Consider the following 24,230-nt stretch of genomic DNA (forward strand, 5'->3'; position numbering starts at 1 on the left):
TATATATGTATATGTATAATTATATATATATATATATATATATATTATGTATATATATTAATTTTCCAGCTTTCTAAATCCAATATAAAAAATGTGCGCAATTTCCAAAGTTTTTCTTATTTATAGAACAAAAATTGACAGATTAATATTAAAAATAAATGTTGGAATAATATATGGATTATTAAATAAATAATATAATTTTGTCCTTATATATATAATTGTTCATATTTATCTATTTATTGAATAATAAGATCGTTGAATATTTTTCTTTCTATTTCTCAGCATTAACATTTCTAGTAGCCAATAACAGCGTCTTTTACTACTGAGCTATTTCCCGCCTACATTATAAGCAAGCATCACTCGCGTGATTTGCATAGGAACATGGGTGTAATAGTTGCCGCGATCGGCATTTACATTCCGCACTATCAATCGGCATCTTGCCACACATCCGCTAATGTAATACGGCGTGACTGTACGAGCGCGAAACCCCATTGTCATTCCCGCTCTTTCCTCATTCCACGACAACGTCACGATCTGTTCGCCGATATACGAGAGAACTGTCCGGAATCTAAACCCTCCGCAGCTGCGCGCTCTAGTTGATCTCCCGATGCGATTCCCGATCGTGACGCTCGATTGCGAGGCATAAGTCAATTAAGTACGGATTAGCCAATCGTATATGTATATCCTGTCCTGTCCCTCGCCCTTTCGACAAATGCGTCACACTAATCTTCGCATTCCAAAGTAAACACCCCGTACGCTGCGTTTAATCTGACAGTCAGTGTTGTGCTTAGATGATTTTTAAATTAGCTAGAAAGATATGTAAGATCAAAATATGTAAATTTATATTAGAGAAGATGAAGATGATTTTGTTGGAAAAATAGGTAGATAAAAGATACAATTATATAACGATTTATCTAGATAATTTTTGAGACTGCTATAAATGAATGTAAATTATATAAAAGGGATATAAAGATATATATATTCATATTTTTATTTATAAATTTTTATCGCTTACTGCTTAAGTATTTTTATATGCTATGATTCTAAACCAAAATTATCTGAAAATTATTCTAGATAATTTAGTAAGATAATATTTTTTTCATCTAAGATGCAGAAATAGAATACGTATTTTTATAAAAATAAGATTTAATAAAATTTTAATTTAAGGTTTAATTATAAAGATACATGGTGGCAAAAATTGGGAACATGTAAAAAATGATGGCTTTCCTCGATAATTTTGAAAAATCGTCTTCAAATAACGAAATCTACTTGTATATTTTCAGTGTGACACTTTATGTCAGACACCCTGTATATGCATAAGTCATATATTTATTATCCACGTCATTAAGACGTTAATTATTTTGTTCCGCCGAGACTGAATCATTCTCGATTTTAATATACAACATTGACTCCAAACTTTCCTGTTATCGTGCACGTTTTTCCCGTGTTATTTTATTGTAATCTTTTTTATCAAACTGTCGTTTTCGATTTTGATTAATGCAATTGCGATTAATAAAATCAGATCAGATGTTGTGACATTTTTCAGATTCGCGCGATTGCAACAAATGTTTTTTTCATGCTACTGTTTTTACAGATTACAAATCAGCGATATAAAAAAATTTTATGTACAGGCAAAATGATAAAATGTTAAGTAAATAATTATATTATAAAATTATGAATTTTATTAAAATAAATTAAATGCGCTAATGACTTCCATTTTGATCGATTTTATCGCGTTTTAGATATATTTTCAGATCACATTCTTTTAATCGCGTTATCTATTTTTAATTACGTATTATTGCATTTAAATATGTAAATGAAATGTAGCGAGAAAAATATTCGAGAAACTTGCATCTAATTTTCTCCTATCACTTTATCAATTCAAATATGCGCGTCTTACAACAAATTACGTAAATTATTTTCTGCGTAGTGCATCGAGGATAAATTAGAGATTTGTTTGAATTATTGCACAAAATAGCGAAAGTCCTCGTCGCGTAATCCTATTTAATGATTACGTCCAACGATTTTTCATCTCGATGATAAAACGTGTTTTCGATCGCGCGCATTAATTAGTGTGAATTCAGTTGGCGGAAAACATATTTTAAAAGATTAAACCAATTAGGGCTTTATAATCCCGCGATATTATTGTATAACCAATCTCGCAACATTGTTTTATAATTTGCAATGTTAAATTATGCTAATCTGTAAACTGCGTGCATACGCAATATTTTAAGAAGGATACTATATGGCGTATGTTTTCAAAGAAATCTAAAAATACACGGTTTATAGCACCGTCTCGATATTTTACTATTCACGAAAGTGAATTTAAACGAGGAGGCCTCTTCTTTTTATAAGCCGCGTTTTCGCTTTTTTTTTTTTTACACGGCAGATTTAGTAATCGTACGGTTTTCGCAATGCGGTCGGAATCTAAACTCCGATATATTCCATCTGCGATCTTTCTCTCTCCAAGGACATTCTTGTATTTATTTGTCTGATTACCTAGTCCTGGTAAAACGTGTTTCACCTACGAAAGCCTATATCGACCCTCTTTGTGTGATTTATTTTATCGTAAAACGTCGCTGGTGTTTCTTTTACTTGAAAATTAGTGTGTTGCGTCAGAATCCCAAGAAAAACTTTCAAAAGAATTCGTCTTAAAAGGCTAATTTTGATGTCTCGACTAAACGCACAGACATGGCAATATTTTAAAAAATGTTGACTTATCGCTTCTTCATACAAAATAAAATTTAACTCAATGTTTCAATTTAGCATTGGTTAAGTTTGCACAGACTTGTTGTGCAATTATCAGAATTCTTTTTGAGAAAGGTTTAGAAGAAACAATAAATATTTCATTCAATACTGCCTCATAAATCATTTATTTGAAACAAATAAATATTTATCTGTTTTTCTTTAACAAACGGATTTTCTTATATCAAATAAATATTTTTTCACATCAAATCAATGTTATTAGTTTCAAATAAATGATTTATAAGGCAGAGTTGAAATAAATATTTATTCAAACTCAATAACTTTTTTATAAATAAAAAAATTAATAATGTACGACTTTATTTCTCTGTTGCTATAGATTAGTAGTTTTTCTTCAAATCAGCTTCACATAATAACTTTAATATAAAAGCTTGAGTTAATTATGTTAGAAAGGCATGGCACATTAAATACACGAAGATGTGCGACGACGCGTTCTAAAGTTATTTTATCAGCGGAAAAAATGAAAACCTTGTTGGAACATATTAAAAATTGCATCCCCACTGTCGCGTGACTCATGAATCTCATTCTCCACAGTCTCCCTGCCGAGCTACAAATTAGCAAGTTCAAACGTGCGCCCTCAGTAGTAACGGGCAAAATTTAGATGTATGTACAAAGTAAATGACATTGGAGAAGTTGCGTGTATATCACCAGGTGGCCTAATTGTATTCCACGGGAGTGGCACGACCTACTAAGCTATGTTCTTCTTTATTGGCGATGCGACCGCAGAAAGACGTGGCAGCCTTAAATAATGTATCGAAAACTAGAGCGAGCGAGTAGAAGTTGAAATTTCATTTCGTTTTATTCAATTTTTCATTTCGAGTAAAGAATAAAAATTTTATAAAATAATTATGGAAAATAATAATTGATAACCGAAAAATCTTCAAGAAATTATTTTCATTAATTGATATAAATAGAAAGACGTCGATTTTTATTAAATGGAATAAATTGGCTCGGCAAGATGGGTTATAAAAATGATATTAAACTTCCTTACGGATATTTTATATAACATAAATGTTACATCCGCATTATGACACGATCCAGGCATTAAGATAAATATCGCGAGCCCGTATCATCAAAGTCCCATTCACCACTCGCTCAGTCGAGAGAGAATATTTCGATGGGGGATACATCCACCCCGAGATAAATTCCACGCGGGACGACGTGGCCTAATTATATTTCGAGGGAGTGGCGTTTCAACCACTCTTCGAAGGTGTCGTGTCTTTAAGGCATGAGCGTCTGCAGGATTTTTTCCTGGACATTTTTTTTATTTTTTATTTTTTCTCAATTTATTAATTATTTTTATATTAAATAAAATTGCAAATAAATTTCAGGGTTAATTCACAAGGAAAGCAAATGCTTAATTTTTTCTCGATTTTTTAAATTCAATTTTTATATTAAATAAAATTGCAAATAAATTCCAGGGTTCATTCACAAGGAAAGCAAATGCTTAATTTTTTCTTATTTTTTCTCGATTTTTAAAATTCAATTTTTATATTAAATAAAATTGCAAATAAATTCCAGGGTTAATTCACAAAGGAAGCAAATGCTTAATTTTTTTTCTTATTTTTTCTCGATTTTTTAAATTTATTTTTTATATTAAATAAAATTGCAAATAAATTCCAGGGCTAATTTACAAAAGGAGCAAATGCTTAATTTTTGTCTTATTTTATCTCGATTTTTCGAATTCAATTTTTCTATTGAATAAAATTGCAAATAAATCCCAGGGTTAATTCACAAAGGGAGCAAATGCTTAATTTTTTTTCTTATTTTTTCTCGATTTTTAAATTCATTTTTTATATTAAATAAAATTGCAAATAAATTCCAGGGCTAATTCACAAGGGGAGCAGATGCTTAATTTTTGTCTTATTTTTTTTTAATTTTTAATTTAATTTTTCTATTGAATAAAATTACAAATAAATTCCAGGGTTAATTCGCAAGGGAAGCAAATGCTTCCCTAACAACAGAAATGTTCGAAAGATATTCAGAGAATATCCCTAGAATATTGCAACATTCTATAGATATTCTCTGAATATCTTTCGAACATTTCTGCTGTTAGGGTTAATTTTTGTCTTCTTTTATCTCGATTTTTCGAATTTAATTTTTCTATTGAATAAAAAATTGCAAATAAATTCCAGAGTTAATTCACAAGGGGAACATTAGCTTAATTTTTTTTCTTATTTTTTCTCGATTTTTAAATTCATTTTTTATATTAAATAAAATTGCAAATAAATTCCAGGGCTAATTCACAAGGGGAGCAAATGCTTAATTTTTTTTCTTATTTTTTCTCGATTTTTAAATTTATTTTTTATATTAAATAAAATTGCAAATAAATTCCAGGGTTAATTCGCAAGGGAAGCAAATGCTTCCCTAATAACAGAAATGTTCGAAAGATATTCAGAGAATATCCCTAGAATATTGCAACATTCTATAGATATTCTCTGAATATCTTTCGAACATTTCTGCTGTTAGGGTTAATTTTTGTCTTCTTTTATCTCGATTTTTCGAATTTAATTTTTCTATTGAATAAAAAATTGCAAATAAATTCCAGGGTTAATTCACAAGGAGAACAAATGCTTAATTTTTATCTTATTTTTTTTCGAATTTACAATTTAATTTTTCTATCGAATAAAATTGCAAATAAATTCCAGGGTTAATTCACAAAGGAAGTTTTGTCTCGATTTATCTCGATTTTTCGAATTCAATTTTTCCATCGAATAAAATTACAAATAAATTCCAGGGTTAACTCGCAAGGGTCGAGGAAGTACCTAATTTTTTTTTTACTGATTCCAAGGGGGTTGAAAGAAGGGGAGGCAGATGTCCCCTTTGCGGACGCCCATGCTCTTCGGATCTGCACTCGGCGCAGGATCGAGCCTGCGTGAAACGCCGACTATCATCGGTCGCCATGGTAACGTGTCAAGTTCTCTCACCCCGACGTCCCGGCCTGCCGGGGGTGAGAGAGATGCGGGCTTTCAACCTTCCGTGTTCAGCCGCAGCGCCGGGGCGGCTCCCGTGCGGCGCAGACGTTCGGTTGACCCAGGTCGCGCGTTGGTAGCCGGAACTCGGAGAGTTCCGATCGTTTTCAACGTGTCGCTCTCCATCCGGGGGTTAGAACAAAAGAGGGTGGGCCCGTATGGGCGGCGGTCGCGTGTAATAAAGTGAGAGAGAAACGCCCGACACGAGATAGAGGGGTGCGTACCTTGAAACTGCGACTGACCTTGAACGCACGCAGACACACCTGCGAGAGCCGCGCGCCAGGTGAATTGATTAGCGCCCGAGAGGGTGGAATAACGCGAGGCAGGGCTAATCATGCGGCCTGGGTGCGCTTTGAAGGTTACAGAGTGCGATCGATGGTATTTTTTTTTTTTATTCCCGCGAGCCGATAGGAAAGTATCCAATTTCCAAGGACGTTGCAAGATAAGCCAATAATAATGTAAATGACAGTGCCAAAAATAGTGTTGGAGCGGTCGGAATTAAAATCATGTTACAAATCATAAATAATGATATATATGAAAATATATAATGAGATATATATATATATTGTAATATAAAATATGTTACATCCCCTGTACATGCGAGAGAGATCTAAGAATAGAAAATCTGAAAGTCTACAAAACCGAGAAATTCTTTTGTTATATGTAAACACAATTCATAGAGTGGAGACCCCACGTTGTCGAAATGTGCCACATACATGTATAGTACAAAATACTGAAAATATAGAGGGAAAAATGCTCAAATAGTAGTAAAAGTTGGATTACAATAAAACGTATTCCATCTGATCCTGGTGCCAATAAGGGTCGAGTGTTTTGGCTCACGTGATCAAGAGAGGAATTACGTTACGCTACGTATGTTTATACGACACTTGACCCGGAAATCGCACATCAACGATCCACATCGCATTAGGGAGACGCGTTTTTACAGACGAGAAAAAGTAAGCGTATAAAAAAAAATCCAAGATCGTTGGTGTAATAAATTTAATTAAAATTGTAAACTGTTTATAGAGGGTTGATAATAAATCGAGTCGGTCTTGTCGAGTCATTACACCTCCTTTTTTATGAATATCGATGACGCTGTTAAAAAGCGAGTGATTTATGATCCGGAGATATTATTGAACCATCGTTTCAACAATCAGGAAGGAACTTTCGCACAATAAGAATCCGAATGAAGATACTCGAAAATTCTGACGGTTCCTCGTGCCAGGTATCATTTCCTGACGAGCGTCCGACGTCATTCGCCTAATGGGAGATACATGGAAATTACGAATTACGTAAAGACCCCGATCTCACCGATGACGAGCGGCTCGAGCGGCAGCTCGCTATCGCGCGCCTGGTTACGAGCAAATTGCTGCCGCTGCGGCGACACCCGGCAGGATAACGCCAACAATAATTGTAAGGACGTCGAGAGCCCGTTGCGGGAGGAAACGGAGACGCTTCTGCACCGCATCGCCTTCACTGTTTGGCACACTGCCCTCCATATCGAGAGCGAGGTGCGTGCGAATAACATGCGTGCCTCCACGCGTGTGCGCAATGTGTGTACCAATTTGTATAATAGTAGTTTCTTATAAACGTCAGTGGTTTTTTTTTTTTTTTTTTTTTTGACAGCTTTAGAGAAATTTGACCGAACGTTAATCTTGCAGATGTGGATCGTTTTATTCTAAAGTATTAATTAAAATTTAATAGCGTAATAAAAGGCTGGAATTAAAAGTTTATTTGGAAAATAAAAAATTATGTATAAAAAAAAATTTAGAAAGGAATTTTTTTTATATTTGTAGAATTGAGATATATCTATAAAAAATGATGTACAAAAGAAAAGAATTTTTATATTTGATATAATTATATCTCAATTAATCTTATAGCGTAATAAAAAAGGCTAGAATTAAAAGTTTATTTCGAAAATAAAAAAATTATGTACACGTATTAAAAAATTTAGAAAGGAATTTTTTTATATTTGTAGAATTGAGATATATCTATAAAAAATTATGTGCAAAAGAAAAGAATTTAAAAAGACATTTTTATATTTGATATAGTTATATCTGAATTTCACAAATGTAAAAAATTCCCTTTCACGTTTGCATAATTTTTTATTTTCCGAATCAATTTTTAATTTTAGCCTTTTCACGATATCGATAAAAGACATATGTTTCTTTCAAGTTTCAATTCGCTTTTACTGCATTTCTATAACTGTGCAATCGACCGTCCAATATTTAATAGGTTTTGATAGGATTGAATTGATATTGATAATGCCGGTCTTTTTTTAGAAATATTGAATACAACTCAATCTTCCTGTTACGGCACCTGTCGTTGTATAATTTTTCCTTTAAACAACAATAGAAATATCTTACACCGCATATCATTAATTTCAGAACAATGAACCATAATGTCACCTACTTTTCTTGAGACAACGCCCACGAAGAGTACAATAGTATTATATTTTCTGCGTATGAAATAGGAAGTTGTAATATAAAACCGAGCTATTATTCTTAACTCAACAATAAAAGATATTCAAAATAATATTATACTGCAGCATTATTTTAATAAAGCAATAATTAATTTTCTCATGATAATGAATGACATTTTTTGTCATTTTAAATCTTAATGTGATGGAGTGTTTATAATTTATTTTTATGCAATATTTAATAACATGTAAACACGTTAATTAATTTTTTCCATTTTTTTATTTACAGCACAATGGTGGTTACGAATCACAAACGAAAAACGTCAACAACATCGGGAGAAATAAGCATCATGTAAGTAAATGTATTTATACTGAACACAAAAATTATTTAGTAACACTGCGCCTAAATTTCGCAGTTAAATTGTAAAAATTATAACTTGAAAATATAATATATTATATTCTACAAAAATTAATATTAAAAATAAATTAATAATATTAAAAATAAATAAAATTATTTAATATTAAAAATAAATTTATTTAATTAAATATAATATCAGGAATTTACTATTAATTAAAGATAGTGGAAACGGAAAGTGAATTAATCAATCTTCTAGAGATATCTTTTCCCGATGATCTGAACTAAAGGACCCTCTATCCATTCGTTTATCGGCTTCGATGAAAGCTCGCGATTCATCTCTAAATATTTAAACTCTTATTTATTCCGACGAGAGGACACAAAAAAAGCGGAGGCTATTTACATTCGGAACTCACGACTTTTGCATCTTTCGTGCTGGTTGCACGAAAAATTATTCCCGACGACGCATCGTCGTCGCCCATCCTCGAATACCTGCTTTCGAAATGCAGAAACCGGAGGACACACACGTGTACGACCTTTCCGAAACTGAACTCTTTACGGATGCGGGGAAGAGCGCGTTTTCCCCGCATTCAAATGGAAATGCGGTCGTCTCTTTTATGCTATCTTTTTATTTTTGTTCTTTTTTTTTTACGCACCGGAAGTTCTACGCTCGTTATCCGCATCGCGACATTAAAATAGAATTATATCGTCACCAGTGTTGTGTTTTTAGATGATTTTAAAATTAGCTAGATAAGATGAGATAAAGATATGTCAATTCATCTTAGATAAGATGAAGATGATTTTGTTTGAAAAAATCTTATATTTGATATAATTATATCTCAATTAATCTTATAGCGTAATAAAAAAGGCTAGAATTAAAAGTTTATTCCGAAGATAAAAAAATTATGTACACGTATAAAAAAATTTAGAAAGGAATTTTTTTATATTTGTAGAATTGAAATATATCTATAAAAAATTATGTGCAAAAGAAAAGAATTTAAAAAGGCATTTTTATATTTGATATAATTATATCTTAATTTCACAAATGTAAAAAATTCCCTTTCACGTTTGCATAATTTTTTATTTTCCGAATCAATTTTTAATTTTAAAAGATCAAATTATATGGCGATTCATCTAGATAATAATATTTAAGACCCCTTGTGTAAATACAGTTATAAAAAAAAATGTAAATTATAAAAAGGATATAAAACATGTATATATGTATTCATATTTTTATTTATAAATTTTTATCGCTTTACTACTCAAGTTCTATTATTTAAATATTTTTATGTGCTATGATTCTAGATCAAAATTATCGGAAAATTCTAGATAATTTAGTAAAGATAATACTTTTTCTCATCTATACAGGATGTCCCAGAATTACTGTATCACACGTTAATGGGAGATTCCTGAAGCGATTTGGAGACGATTTTTCCTCAGCGAAAATGTCGAGAAAGGTCATCATTTTTTTAATGTTCTCAATTTTTGAAATCATGTATCTTTGTAACTAAGCCTTAAATTAAAATTCTATTAAAGTAAACTTTACCTGAAATTAACTAAAAAATGTAGTTTTGTTAATAATTTATTTTTACAAGGCTTAGTTTACAAAATCGCCTCAGGAATCTCCCATTAACGTGTGATACGGTAATTCTGGGACACCCTATATAGATAATACCTATATATTTTTATTATCTATATAAAAATAAGACGACGTTAAAGTTTCATCTAGATGATTATCTCTATAATTATTTTTGGTAACAGCAAACAGAAATCTCTCTTTTTCTCATCCTTCTCACATGCGCGGAATATAAATTTCAATATAAATAAGCGATGAAGGTTTAATTGCGCCGGCGATTTAATCCCGGGAAATTGCATTAGAGCGGTTCAAATCCATGATAACCATAATTGCGATTGAGAATGAGACACGCATTGCATAAACCGCCACTTACTACGTTGGCGGAATAACTTTCTATTAGCGTATACATCGGAGAGAGAATACTAATATCCGAGCCGGTAATCAGCCGCGCTAATTATTCTTGTTCATCGGCTCTCTCGGTTTCTCTTCCCTGGCTCGTGCACTATCCAAATTGATTCCATAAATCAATCCATACGTGACAAGTACGCAAATATCTGTCGGTCGAAATACAATATTTCTGCGAAAAGTCGCAAAAGTACGAGGCATGATTTTACGTAATTTTCGCGACCGAGCGAGTTCATCAGTATTCGGAATTGAAAAAAAAGAATATGAAGCGAGTCTTTTTTAAAATTCCACCTTTCAGACGGTGTTTCCTGCACACCGACAGAGCCATTGAAAATTATTCGCCACATGCACACAAAAGTGGCAGTAAGATAGAGCATTATACGCGATGTTACGTCGCGATAACCCTAGTACGTGTTGACGTGTGTCGGATGGATAATATATTCGCGAAACCCCGCACTTATTCCTGTAAAATGTATGCAGAAAGAGAGTCGACAGTAACTACGCCGGTCGCTACTATTTTTGCATGTGACACAGACTTTTTATATATAATAATAGGTAAGTAACGTTGTATTTTTTTCAAACGAGAAATATATTTTTATTCATTTATATTACAATACTTGACTATACTTTATTTTATTTTTAATTTTATTATTAATTTTATTTTAATTTTATTTATTATTAATTTAATTTTTTTATATTTCTTTATTTAATGTTATTTTATATTTATTTATTTTTCTATATATTTTCTATTATTTAATTTTATTACCTATTAATTTTAATTTTAATTAAATAATAGAAAATGTAGAAAAATAAAAAATTAATGTATAATGAAATTAAATAATAAAAATAAGTTTTAATTTTTATTATTAATTTTTTAAATGATTTTTTTCAAATTAATATCTTTAACATTAAAGAAGATATTTGAAATTCACATTTAAAGACATCTGTTTGAATTGTAACCAATAATGGTCAAAGTTAATACATTTATATATTTCTCGTTTTCTATATATGTGTGTTAATTAATTACGCGTTCCGGAAATTATCGTTCGCGATTACATCGCAGTTATGGGCCGTCCGAAGAATAGTAAAGGTGAGGCGCAAAAGTGGGAGCAGTAATAATTATGCGGAATGGCAATTAGCGTGAGGTAAAAACTGTTGCGCAGCTGTTATCGCTGTACGTTCTTTCTCGTGACATTGGGAATTTTTATTGGTCATTTTCGTCCGTATATTGCGTTTTATTTTTGTGTATCGCCGAGGACTCATTTTACTCCAAAATAGCATGTATCGATAACGATTTATTTTTGAGTAAAGAATAATGGATGAAATAAAACAGGATATATAATTTTCAAGTCACAATATTTTTTTAACAAAATTGTCTTCTTGAAATTAATTGTTAAATGGAAATGACACAAGAACGAGAAGTAATAAGAATAAAATAATCTAGCCATACATCGTCATATCCAACATAATCGATGAAAATTAAACCTATTCGTTCCGTCACTGTACTTTCAATTAGAAATTAACCGCGAGCAATTAAGTGGATTAACGGTAATTGACATTAGTGGCGCGGCTTATTGCATACGTCGACTTCTGGCTTCTATGTATGTAATTGCACAAGATTAATAGCAAGTGATATAGAGAGTCACACAACTTCATTTTTTTAACACATTATAATGTATTGATTAATTATCAATTTTCGATTTCTCAAATTCTCCCAAAAAGATTTGGAACTCAAAATTTAAGATTCTGTGATGGATGCAGAAATGTAGATATCTTTGGTGAACATTTAGAATGCAAATATCATTTTATTTTTATAGATTTTTCTGCTTTTTAATTTCATGTTTATTATTAATTTTAATTTAATTTTTAATTTTATTATTTTGTTCGTATCACTTGTATTCGAGAATTTATCTATAGAAGACAAATTAAATTAGAAAGATGTAGTATAATTAATTTAAATCTCTGTTATAATTTAATACTCTGTTCAATTTACTTTTATTAAATTTTATGAATTTATTATTTTTTTATTAAAAAAAGTTAGATGTGTTATTATTCCAAAATTCAATAAAGCTTTCAGGACACGTCTTTTCACGTTGCACTGCAATTTACTTCACATTTTTCACTCGCCCAATTTCCCTTCTTTTTAATAATCCATCTACCCTACAGTATTTGCTGTTAATGTAAATAAAATTATATAGACGATCATCTAGATAAAATTTTGACGTCATTTTCATATAGATAATAAAAATATACATTATTTATATCTGCATCTCAGATGAAAAAAGTGTCATCTTTGCTAAGTTATCTGGAATAATGTTCAGCACATAAAAATATTTAAGTAGAACAAGCAGTAACCGATAGAAACTAAAAAATATATTTTTATATCTCTTTTATAATTTACATTTTTTTATAATTGTGTTTACATAAGCGGTCTCAAAAATAATATTCTGGAAATTATTTAGATGACTTACCATCTAATTTTATCTTTTATTTAGATATATTTAAATCAAAATCTTTTTCATCATCTTATCTAAGATGAATTTAGGTACACATTTTGCATTTCATCTTTATCTAGCTAATTTTTAAATCATCTAACACTGTCCATCTACAGGGTGTCTCATAGGAAATTGTTGAAACTAATCAGCTGTCATTTTTTAATGCACAAAAAATATTTTCAAAAATTTTATTTATCATTTCGGTATTAATTTATTATTTTAGTATCATATGCGATATATTTCCGAGACTCGAACAATAATCCAGTCATCTTTTTGTCCTATCATTTTTCTTTTGGATACACGGAGAGAATTTTCTCTTAGAATTTACCCTGAAAATCATTTTAATATTGTTTTTGATAATATGACATTGAAAGAACTTTATAAGAGTTGCTCTGATTAATATTTACCACAATGAAAAATATTAATATGTACATAGTAAAATTATTGAGAAAACAAAAATTATGTTTATGTAAAGAGGAAAATCCTCAGTTTAAAAAAAAATGATAATATTTATCATTAGTTTATGTAATTTTATGTGATTGCGAGCACTTTTTCATTACTTTTTATCAATAAAATAAACTGGTATACAAACATTATATTTATATCCATTAAAAATTTCTGTTTTCTCAATAATCTCATGCATTAAAAAATGCCAGCTGATTAGTTTCAGCAATTTCCATGAAACACCTTGTATCATGGAGCTTTAAATTCGAAGCAGCGATATTACGACTTGTTTTCTGCAATAGGCAGGTATTCTCATTTCGCTTCTGATTTAACCACGACAGCCTCCACGATATCGAATCCCGAGAAACACGCCGGACTTAGGGGTACGGGCAATTTTTTCGCGCAGCAACGCACAGCTGCGGCAGGACCACACGACGTAATAGTAATTTCACACGTGAGCCTAACAGCCGGAGGGATTTATGAGCGGGTGGGTAGAGCCGACTGCGCGAGAGAAACGAACTCGCGGTATTACGATGCCCATAAAGGCAAGTATTTTTAGAGGTGGCCGTCTTCGCTCTCGTTCTCTCTCGCCCAGTTTCTGCCTTCCTTCGTTCATTGTTATATTGTACGAACCTTCATATATTTCCGAGACTCGAACGCGAACAATAATCCAGTCATCTTTTCGACCTGTCATTTTTCTTTCGGATATAAATTCGTCTTGACTGGAGAAGAAAAATATTTTCGAAAATTTTATTTATCATTTCGGTATTAATTTATTATTTTAGTATCATATGCGATACTCGAACAATAATCCAGTCATCTTTTCGTCCTATCATTTTTCTTTCGGATACACGGAGAGAATTTTCTCTTAGAATCTACCCTGAAAATCATTTTAATCGTGGGATAATATGATATTGAAAGAACTTTATAAGAGTTTCTCTGATTAATATTTACCACAATGAAAAATATTAATATGTACATAGTAAAATTAATCGAATATATTTTATATCTTATTGTGATAAATATTAATATTTTTATTGCGGTAAATATTAATCAGAAAAACTCTTATAAAATTCTTCCAATACCATATTGTCCCACGATTACCATGATTTTCAGGATAAATTCTAAGAAAAAGTTTCCTCTGTGTATAAATTCGTCTTGTCTAGAGAAAAAAATATTTTCTAAAATTTTATTTATCATTTCGGTATTAATTTATTATTTTAGTATCATATGCGATATATTTCCGAGACTCGAACAATAATCCAGTCATCTTTTCGTCCTATCATTTTTCTTTCGGATACACGGAGAGAATTTTCTCTTAGAATTTACCCTGAAAATCATTTTAATCGTGGGATAATATGATATTGAAAGAACTTTATAAGAGTTTCTCTGATTAATATTTACCACAATGAAAAATATTAATATGTACATAGTAAAATTAATCGAATATATTTTATATCTTATTGTGATAAATATTAATATTTTTATTGTGGTAAATATCAATCAGAAAAACTCTTATAAAATTCTTCCAATACCATATTGTCCCACGATTACCATGATTTTCAGGATAAATTCTAAGAAAAAGTTTCCTCTGTGTATAAATTCGTCTTGTCTAGAGAAAAAAATATTTTCTAAAATTTCATTTATCATTTCGGTATTAATTTGTTATTTTAGTATCATATGCGATATATTTCCGAGACGCGAATAATAATCCAGTCATTTTTCTTTCGGATATAAATTAGTTTTGTCTAGAGAAAAGGAATATTTCCTAAAAAAATTAAATTTATTATTTCGGTATTAATTTATTATTTTAGTATCGTATGCGATATAATTTGTGGGACAGGAATATATACATACACGCGGGATTAAAGTACAGGATTACAATGACATACGTGGCTGTGCCACAGGCATTTCGGCGTTTCCCGCCGCTATATAATTAGTTATAACGCCGTAGTCTAACATACAAAAGCGGAGTCTCGGCGAACCGCTTAAAAGGACCAGGCGGAGAACGCCTGAATACAGTCGGGAATTATATGCGCGTTAGTCGAGAAAGGCCAACTTGTCAGACTTACGGATTGCATTACGTCTGTCGAGCGCGCGGCGAATTATCTGCAGTTCTGATAAAATTTCTCGGACGAGAGAAAGACGAATATTTAGAGACAAATAACGCGAACAACACATACGGTATCGTAATCCACCGGATAAATCACGCGAATATCATTTTAACAAGCGCCATCAATAATTCGACTCAGTGTTAAGGTTTCTATGTAAATAAGAAACCGCAGCGATTTGTGCAAAAAATAAAGAATGCAACATCCTGCTCTTACATGTGCGATTTTCGCACGTCCTTCGCGACAAATCATTCGCGCGTCTTCCGCAACTCGTGCATCGTATTAAGAGGATCTTATGTAGCAACTACTAAGATTGACAGAGCGCGAATAGCGTGACTATTCGGTGGGAATCAAAGTCACGCTACCTGCACGAATTCGTTACATCACGCGGCTACGTGCAGGGCCGCTTCAACAAGAATGTGTAATCAAACGATAATAAGACACCTAGCTGTCTTCTTCAACCTGGATAGTTTAGACTTTTCAACTGAGAAATTGCAACTGAAGAGGACTTTTTTTTAAATCAGAATGTAAGCAGGGAATTAAACTGAAAAAGCTTTCCGTAAAATGTAAAAAGAATAGCTTTGAAATTTATATATAAGAAAAAGCTTATATGAGAAAATATATAAAAAATAAACTAAAATAAAAAATAAAATAAAAGTTTAGACTGAGAAATTGCAGCTGAAAAAAATTGAGGACTTTTTTCAATCAGGGAATAAGCAGGGAATTAAATTGAAAAAGCTTTCCGCAAAGTGTGTAAATAGTTTTGAAATGTATATATAAGAAAAACATAAAATAAAATAAAAATAAGAGAAATATTTTTTAATATCACAGACTTGTTCCTTGGAAATCTAGAAGACCGAACGAGGCGATATTATGCATGATATTTACGCAGTTCGCCGTCGATTATATATTACTCGCGTATTGTGTTAGTCATTTAATCATAGAGGAATCGAAAACTTCGTTGATGATGTGTGCACATTTGATCGTGAAACGATGATGATGACGGTAAATAACCGGCCCTGGAGAGCGCGAGCTGGCACACGTCAGACATACATACGCATATGACAGAAGGCGGCGCGATTATCTGACAAAACCGCCGACCGGCTACTAGATATTCTTGCGTATCTCCAGCAAAACCAGGCGAAACACAATATACCCGGCAGTGTATCGTTCCGCGGCGAGGAAACACGGCGCATCATCCGGACGTATCTCTCTGTTGCGTGAAATAAACTCGGAGCATTCCGTCGTAAAGCGGAAGAAAAAATTTGTTGCATTAACAAAATTCTGTTCGAAAATGGACGAAACTGATTGAATCTACCTGAATTCCTTTTAATACAACAAGCATCTTGTTTGCACAATAAATCGAACAAGATGTTGTGAACAAGATATTTGTCGCATTACAAGGAATTTTGGTCCTCCGTAAGGACATGTCGCCATGTCGGAGAACATCGTCGTCAGGATCGTCTACGCGCCGATGTACTCCAAGGTGGATGCGACTAATTTTGTCGTTTGTAAATTGAGCGATGATGATGACGAGCTGGTAATTTATCGTTCAAAGTTTTTGTCAAGTTTTGTCATTTAATTATGAGATATTGTGACGTTGGTGATGTATTCAAAGTGGAAGTGGGATCAACGTAATATAAATCCTTCGAGAAAATGTTTGAAAAATTTATATATTTAATTCACGAATTAAAGTATTATGGTATTAGTGGGAAAATATAAAAATTTAAATATTTAATTATTTCATATTTTTCTTCTGAAATATGAGCTTTATAATATGTATTTATAACGCGTGTCCTAAATTTAAATTTAAATCAGAGATATTTTTCCTTGGCGTTATTTCATTTCAAGATGTTATTACGCGAGTTGTGTTTATTTACCTAAATTATACATATCAAAGCTGTTATGTAGAGAACAATAAAGACGAAGTGAATTCATAAGCAAAGACTAAAGAAATGAAATCTGCACTCCGCGAAGAAAATTTGATTGTCTGGGGCGACATTGTTTTAGAATTTACACGGGAAAACTAAGTTTTGCAGCAGTCAGAGACAAATCTTACGGAAAGGTTTCCGAATGAAGATTATTAGAACGGAATTATTCGCAGAAAGATTTCCTTCTCAAAAACAAATTTATTTTTTTTTGCTATGGATAATGCATTTTTTTTTTAAATAAATCTCGTATATTATACCTCGACGCAAAAAAAATTTTTTTAAGTATAATTATTGTAGAAAATTACTTTAAAAATTGACGATTGACGTTGCACTCTTTAATCTTTTACTAATTTATATAAAATAATATAAAAATATTTTATATCATTATAATATATATAAATATATAAAAAATATATTTAAATAAAAAAAAATATATATATAATATATATAAAAAGATTAGACATAAAAATATCTTCTTTGGCAATAGAGATAAATTAAACTTTGTTAATTATTCCGCATTTAAATCTTTTTAAAAATTTCTTCGACACAGTTTGTAGTATTAATATAAAAAAAGCTTTGCTTATCAAATCCATCAGACTCGAATGAACCATCTGATTACAGGTGCAGACGTCAGCGGTGGCGTCAACGCCTGCGAGGACACCGGGCGTCGGCGCGGATTCGACGATGACGGGACCTGGAAAGGGCGGAGGTCGCGTGGCGGAGGTGATGGAGTTCTGTTACGTCACCGAAAGGATCATCGCGCTTTGGTACCGGGAGGATGCGCAGGGTGTCCTCGAGCACGCCACGACCCTTCTGCGCGGGAAACACGCCGATAATTACATGGTGAATTTCAATAATCCCTCTCACTTCTTTCTTCAACGTGAAAAAGAAAAAAATTCGGCCACGAAGATATTATAATTAAGAATATATATAGTCAATTAAAATTAATATTTTTGTTCCTCGCACAAAATTTATACGCAGCTATAGTTTCTTATTTTTCTTAAAATGTTAAATATGTTTTTGTCAATTCGAGAATTATAATTCCTACATTTCCCTAAAGAGATTTAAGCGAGAAAAATATCGGGTCGAAGTCGCTGAATCGGGGAAAAATTAAATTAAATATATTAATAAAAATAAAATATATTTTTGCTTTGCAGATCTTTAATTTATCGTCGCCCGGTCGACCCGGTGAACCGAATACGAGGGAAGCTGGATGGCCGCAGGGATTAGCGCCAAGTTTGGAGAGACTTTGCGCCCTCTGCAAGGAGCTGGACTCTTGGTTGAACGGCGCTTCTAATCGCGTCGTTGTTCTGCATGCCAGGTTTAACTTTGCCAGATTTTCCGCTTTTCATTCAATTTAACTTTTAATTTCTTATAATAATTCCGAGGCAAGATTAAAGGCCAAGTTTTCGCAATTTAATTTACGGACGACTTTAATGATACTAAATACCCATCACAAAGGAAGTAACATGAACCTTTCAAAGCGTAAAGAAATCTTTTTCTTTTTTTTTTTTTTTTTTTTTTGCATACAAGATACAAGCCATTAAGATATGTCTCTCATAATAGAACATTCAAAGCGGTCGATCATATAAAAAGTCATAATTTTACATTCACCGCCCTCTCTCGAAACTCTAACAACTTCCCGTTAGTCATTTCCATTCATCGTGAATAATAACGTCATTAGAACGCGATCAGCCCGCGGCGGAAATCTTTTCGCGTCTTACCTCTCGCAGAGAGAGAAGGTATAAACGCAACACAGACGCGTCCCGGCGTTCGCAATGCACATTATATAGCTCCGAGTTAACGTTATCGCGTTCTCTTCAGGGGCAGCAAGGAGCGGCTGGGTGTGGCAGTGTCCGCTTATATGAACTACAGCAGCATCTGCGGAGGACGCGATCAAGCGCTCGACAGGTTCGCCATGAGGAGGTTCCTCGACGACAAGATCGGATCCTTGCAGGTTCCCTCGCACAGAAGGTAAGGAAAATTCGTATCAAATGCGCGCAACTCAATGTGCATGTCGTGGCTTTGAAGCTTATTTTATCTATATTTAGATTTATCAATATTTTCAGTATCTTCTGGTTCCTGTTTTTGACATAATGATGCTTATTCGGTCATTTTATGGTGCCTTATTATATTCAATTTTTATTTTATAATTGTACGTTTGACATTTCACAATCTCAATTCTACACTGAAAAAAAATTTATTCAATTCGAATAAATATTTGTTTCAATATTGCCTAATAAATCATTTATTTGAAACTAATAATATTGATTTGATATAAGCAAATTGTTTTTAAAACAGATAAATATTTATTATAATTTAATGATTTTCTTTTTAAGTGTAGAATTAAATATTGCAAGTCCTCTCGCACAGAAGATAAAAGAAATTCCTATAAAATTTTACGGTACCTTATAATCAATTTTTATTTTAATCGTTTGACATTTCACAATCTCAATTCTACACTGAAAAAAATTTATTCAATTCGAATAATTATTTATTTCAATATTGCCTAATAAATCATTTATTTGAAACTAGTAATATTGATTTGATAGAAACATATCCTTTTCAAAACAGATAAATATTTATTAATTTAATGATTTTCTTTTTAAGTGTAGAATTAAATATTGCAAGTCCTCTTGTACAGAAGATAAAAGAAATTCCTATAAAATTTTACGGTGCCTTAGAATCAATTTTTATTTTAATCGTTTGACATTTCACAATCTCAATTCTACACTGAAAAAAAATTTATTCAATTCGAATAATTATTTATTTCAATATTGCCTAATAAATCATTTATTTGAAACTAATAATATTGATTTGATATAAGCAAATTCTTTTCAAAACAGATAAATATTTATTATAATTTAATAATTTTCTTTAAATAATTGCAAGTTCCCTCGCAACAGAAGATAAAAGAAATTCCTATAAAATTTTACGGTGCCTTATAATCAATTTTTATTTTAATCGTTTGACATTTCACAATCTCAATTCTACACTGAAAAAAAATTTATTCAATTCGAATAATTATTTATTTCAATATTGCCTAATAAATCATTTATTTGAAACTAATAATATTGATTTTCAGTATCTTCTAGTTCCTGTTTTTGATATAATAATGCTTATTCGGTCATTTTATGGTGCCTTATTATATTCAATTTTTATTTTAATTGTACGTTTGACATTTCACAATCTCAAATCTACACTGAAAAAAAATTTATTCAATTCGAATAAATATTTATTTCAATACTGCCTAATAAATCATTTACTTGAAACTAATAATATTGATTTGATATAAACAAATCCTTTTCAAAACAGATAAATATTTATTAATTTAATGATTATCTTTTTAAGTGCTGAATTAAATATTGTGCTTATGACTAATGTTTTGCTCAAATTGAGGATTAAGTTGTGTTATTTTCAAATTGAAAGAAATGAATGCGAGATGTGCTCAATTAAATTTATATGCAGCAAAGAAACTAGTATGAGCGATTTTTGCGACGTTTATTAAAAGCCATTGAATATCTTCAAATTTATATCGCAGGAAGAAGAGAGCGTGTAACTGGTTCGCGTTTCTTCTCGCAGCTATTCGATTAAGAAGGACACCTCGCGTCCTTGAGTAGACACTCCCGTCATTTTATTTGTTATATGTACGTTTTACGCGCCATCGACCTGAAATGTCGAGTCCTCATTATCTAGTCGTCATCATCATCTTCAATCATCCTTGCTCGTTTTATGCCATCCTTCATGTTCGTATGCCTTCATTAATCATGTTGATGCCTATCCGATCATTCCTTCATAATGGATTCCGGAATTTCTCTGTCTTTTTCTCTTTCTCTCTCTCTCTCTCTCTTTCATTTGGTAATCCTTAGAAATTTCTCAGAATAACTCAACATCGATCTTTTTTTATATTTACTCTGTAATTGCTTCGTTCGCACCAGGATCGCAGCATTTACTTACGAGAGAAGATAATCGCGAGGCGAAACGATATTAACAAAATAAAATGATCGACCATGTTGCATATTTGATGCTGTCGTTTATTCAAGAAATATTTCTGTCAGCCGGTTCTCTGTCGCGTGATTCTACGAACCACCGATCCAAAGATAACGAGCTCTCATCATCATCATCATCACCATCATCATCGGCAGCCTGATCGTTTACTTCACTGCCATGTCGTCGTGTGCATTCGTAATGATTATAATGAAACGCGGTCGAGCTTACATTGAGATTGTCTCTTTTAATCGTGTTCGCACTTGCAGCTAGTGCATTTTTCCAATTTATAAATACAACCGGAATAAGGGAAAAAGGTTTTTATATGCACGCATCGAGATCAATTTATTAAAATGATTTTACTTATGAAGAAAAGTTACTTTTGAATGATTACAGAAGTTTTCGCAGTTATACAGGGTGTTGAAAAAAAGGATAAAATATTTTAAGGGGATTTAGTATGCCCAAGTCGAACAGTCTTAATATAAATATTTGAGTCCGCAAATGAACTGTTTTTGAGATCTTTTTATATGCTTTTTTTATTTTTATTTTTATTTTTTATTATTTTATTCATGTGAATATAGGTAAATTATATTAAATATTATAAATAAGTTATGTGAGGTATTGCAAATATCTTAAAAGTGGCTCATTTGCGGACTCATGTTTATTAAGGCTTCTTAACTTGTTTTGAGACATAATAAATTCTTTTAAAATATTTTACCTTTTTTCAACACTCTGTATCGCAGTTAAATAATGATTTCGATATATAAAGAATTAATAATTATCTTCCGAATAAATAAAAATAATTATGTCACATTACATACTTGAATTATGCATTTTCGGTGATAAATAATTCTTTTCTAGTAATTTATTTGCATAAAAATACTTATTCTTGCAACTGCCTACAATTATAATAATATTATGAGGAACTCATTATCTTTTCTTCTTCGAATAATAATTTCCCGAATCGAGATAATTAAAATAAAAATCTTGCGGACAAGTAAATGCGCGGATTTTTGTTCCTAATCGATCCTCTCTATTTTTCGCGCGCGCCTCCGTTTATCTCGCAATTTATACTCGGGGTTCGACCAACCGGTTGCTTTTAGCGAAATAAATGCGACTCATCCGGCAGTTTATCGTGCGTATTACGCGCCATCAACCCCAACGTTACACCGCGACCGCCGTATCATTACCGTCATCATCATCCTTATCGTCGTCCTCGTCATCCGCGTCGCCGTGCGCAATTATAATGACCGTAATGAGCCGCGACCGAGGTGTGCCCGCGACTTCCTCGGCGCGCTTCTTCTTCTTCTTCTTCTTCCTCTTCTTCTTCTTCTTCTTCTTCTTCTCTTCTTGGTCCTCACTTTCGCCCTGATCTTGCCTTCATCCTCCATTAATTCCGCGAGCCGCGAGCATTAGCATGTCGTTAGCGAAGCTGCACTCTCGCGAGAACATATGAAAGCATTACCAAGATCTCTTACGACGAACCATGTCGAACGTTAGTTGCTCTTCGTGTCACGGGCCAAGGCTTCCGTTCCTGAACCATCAGTCTCATTCATCATATTTCTCATGCATTTGCTTCTTGAAAGAAATTTGCTTTTTTGCTCTTCTATTTTTCTTTTTCTTTTTTTGACCGGAAAGATCGTTTCATGCTCTTCATCAAGTCATATCGTTTATTATTTGTTTTGTATTATATATACTTAGAGATAATTTTCTCTAATTCATCCTGAAAATCTTGGTAATCGTGGGACAATAATATGGTATTGGAAGATTTTTATAAGAATTTTATAATTTTACTATGGATTTTAGAAAATTAATCCAACATGATTTATGTCTTATTGTGGTAGATATTAATATTTTTTTATTGTGGTAAATATTAATCAGAGAAAATTCTTTCAATGCTGTCCCACGATTATTACCAAAATACATAATAATCATTTAATAAGAGTTTCTCTGATTAATATTTACCACAATAGAAAAGATTAGTATCTTATTGTGGTAGATATTAATATTTTTTATTGTGATAAAATAGAAATTTTTATAAAATTCTTCCAATACCGTATTGTCCTCCGTTTACCATGATTTTCAGGATAAATTTTAAGAGAAAATTCTTTCCGTGCACTTTTATTTTTTAAATATTAGAGATTTTAAATTAAAAAAAAAATTTTAATAGTTGTTTATATTTTTGAACGTCGAACGTGAGAGAGAAAAAATGATGGTTTCTTGGTTCATTTCAGGTACATCGAGTACTTTAGCGGATTGCTGTCGGGCTCCCTGAGGATCAGCCCGTCGCCATTGTACTTGACCCATCTGACAGTTCTCGGAGTTCCGCTCTTCGAGCCGACGGGCTGTCGAGCTTTCCTCAAAGTATACGAAGGACTAACACCGGTTTACACTTCGGATCTGTATTCGGTGACAAACGCGCGCGAATTCACGGTTAATCTAGGCGGACTCCGGCTGAGAGGAGACATCTTAGTCAAGTGCTATCACAGGGTATACTCGAAGCAGACTCGAGAGGTCATGTTTTCCCTCCAGGTGAGAATGCATTCAGTAGATATGTGTTATTAAAAAAATGTTATACAATTTTTATTCTTTTTAAAGTTTCATTAAAATAGAAATTAATTATTATAAAAAATTAAATATTTTGAGTTCGATTTCATTCACGTAAAATTATATATATGCTATATCAATGCTATCAAGTTATTACGTCGATCGCACGTAAATATATCATCACAATGATGCGTTTATAATGCAGATGTGTTTTACTAGTACGCA

General features: G+C 32.0%; 1 protein-coding gene across 13 annotated transcripts in view; it reads left to right on the plus strand.

Annotated features, from left to right (window-relative positions):
- The window catches only part of by (focal adhesion protein tensin), a 217,913-nt gene that overhangs the window by 146,224 nt on the left and 47,459 nt on the right, over positions 1–24,230 (plus strand). For all 13 annotated transcript variants that reach the window (XM_029309964.2, XM_085490268.1, XM_085490267.1 and 10 more), the window contains 5 exons: positions 8,444–8,506; positions 18,093–18,314; positions 18,629–18,792; positions 19,296–19,445; positions 23,693–23,990. In XM_029309964.2, the coding sequence (XP_029165797.2) occupies positions 8,444–8,506; positions 18,093–18,314; positions 18,629–18,792; positions 19,296–19,445; positions 23,693–23,990 (897 nt within the window). The remainder of the gene's footprint in view (positions 1–8,443; positions 8,507–18,092; positions 18,315–18,628; positions 18,793–19,295; positions 19,446–23,692; positions 23,991–24,230) is intronic.

The sequence above is a fragment of the Nylanderia fulva genome, unplaced genomic scaffold (assembly GCF_048542155.1).
Source record: "Nylanderia fulva isolate GAGA-0341 unplaced genomic scaffold, ASM4854215v1 Scaffold12, whole genome shotgun sequence".
NCBI classification, from domain to species: Eukaryota; Metazoa; Arthropoda; class Insecta; order Hymenoptera; family Formicidae; genus Nylanderia; species Nylanderia fulva.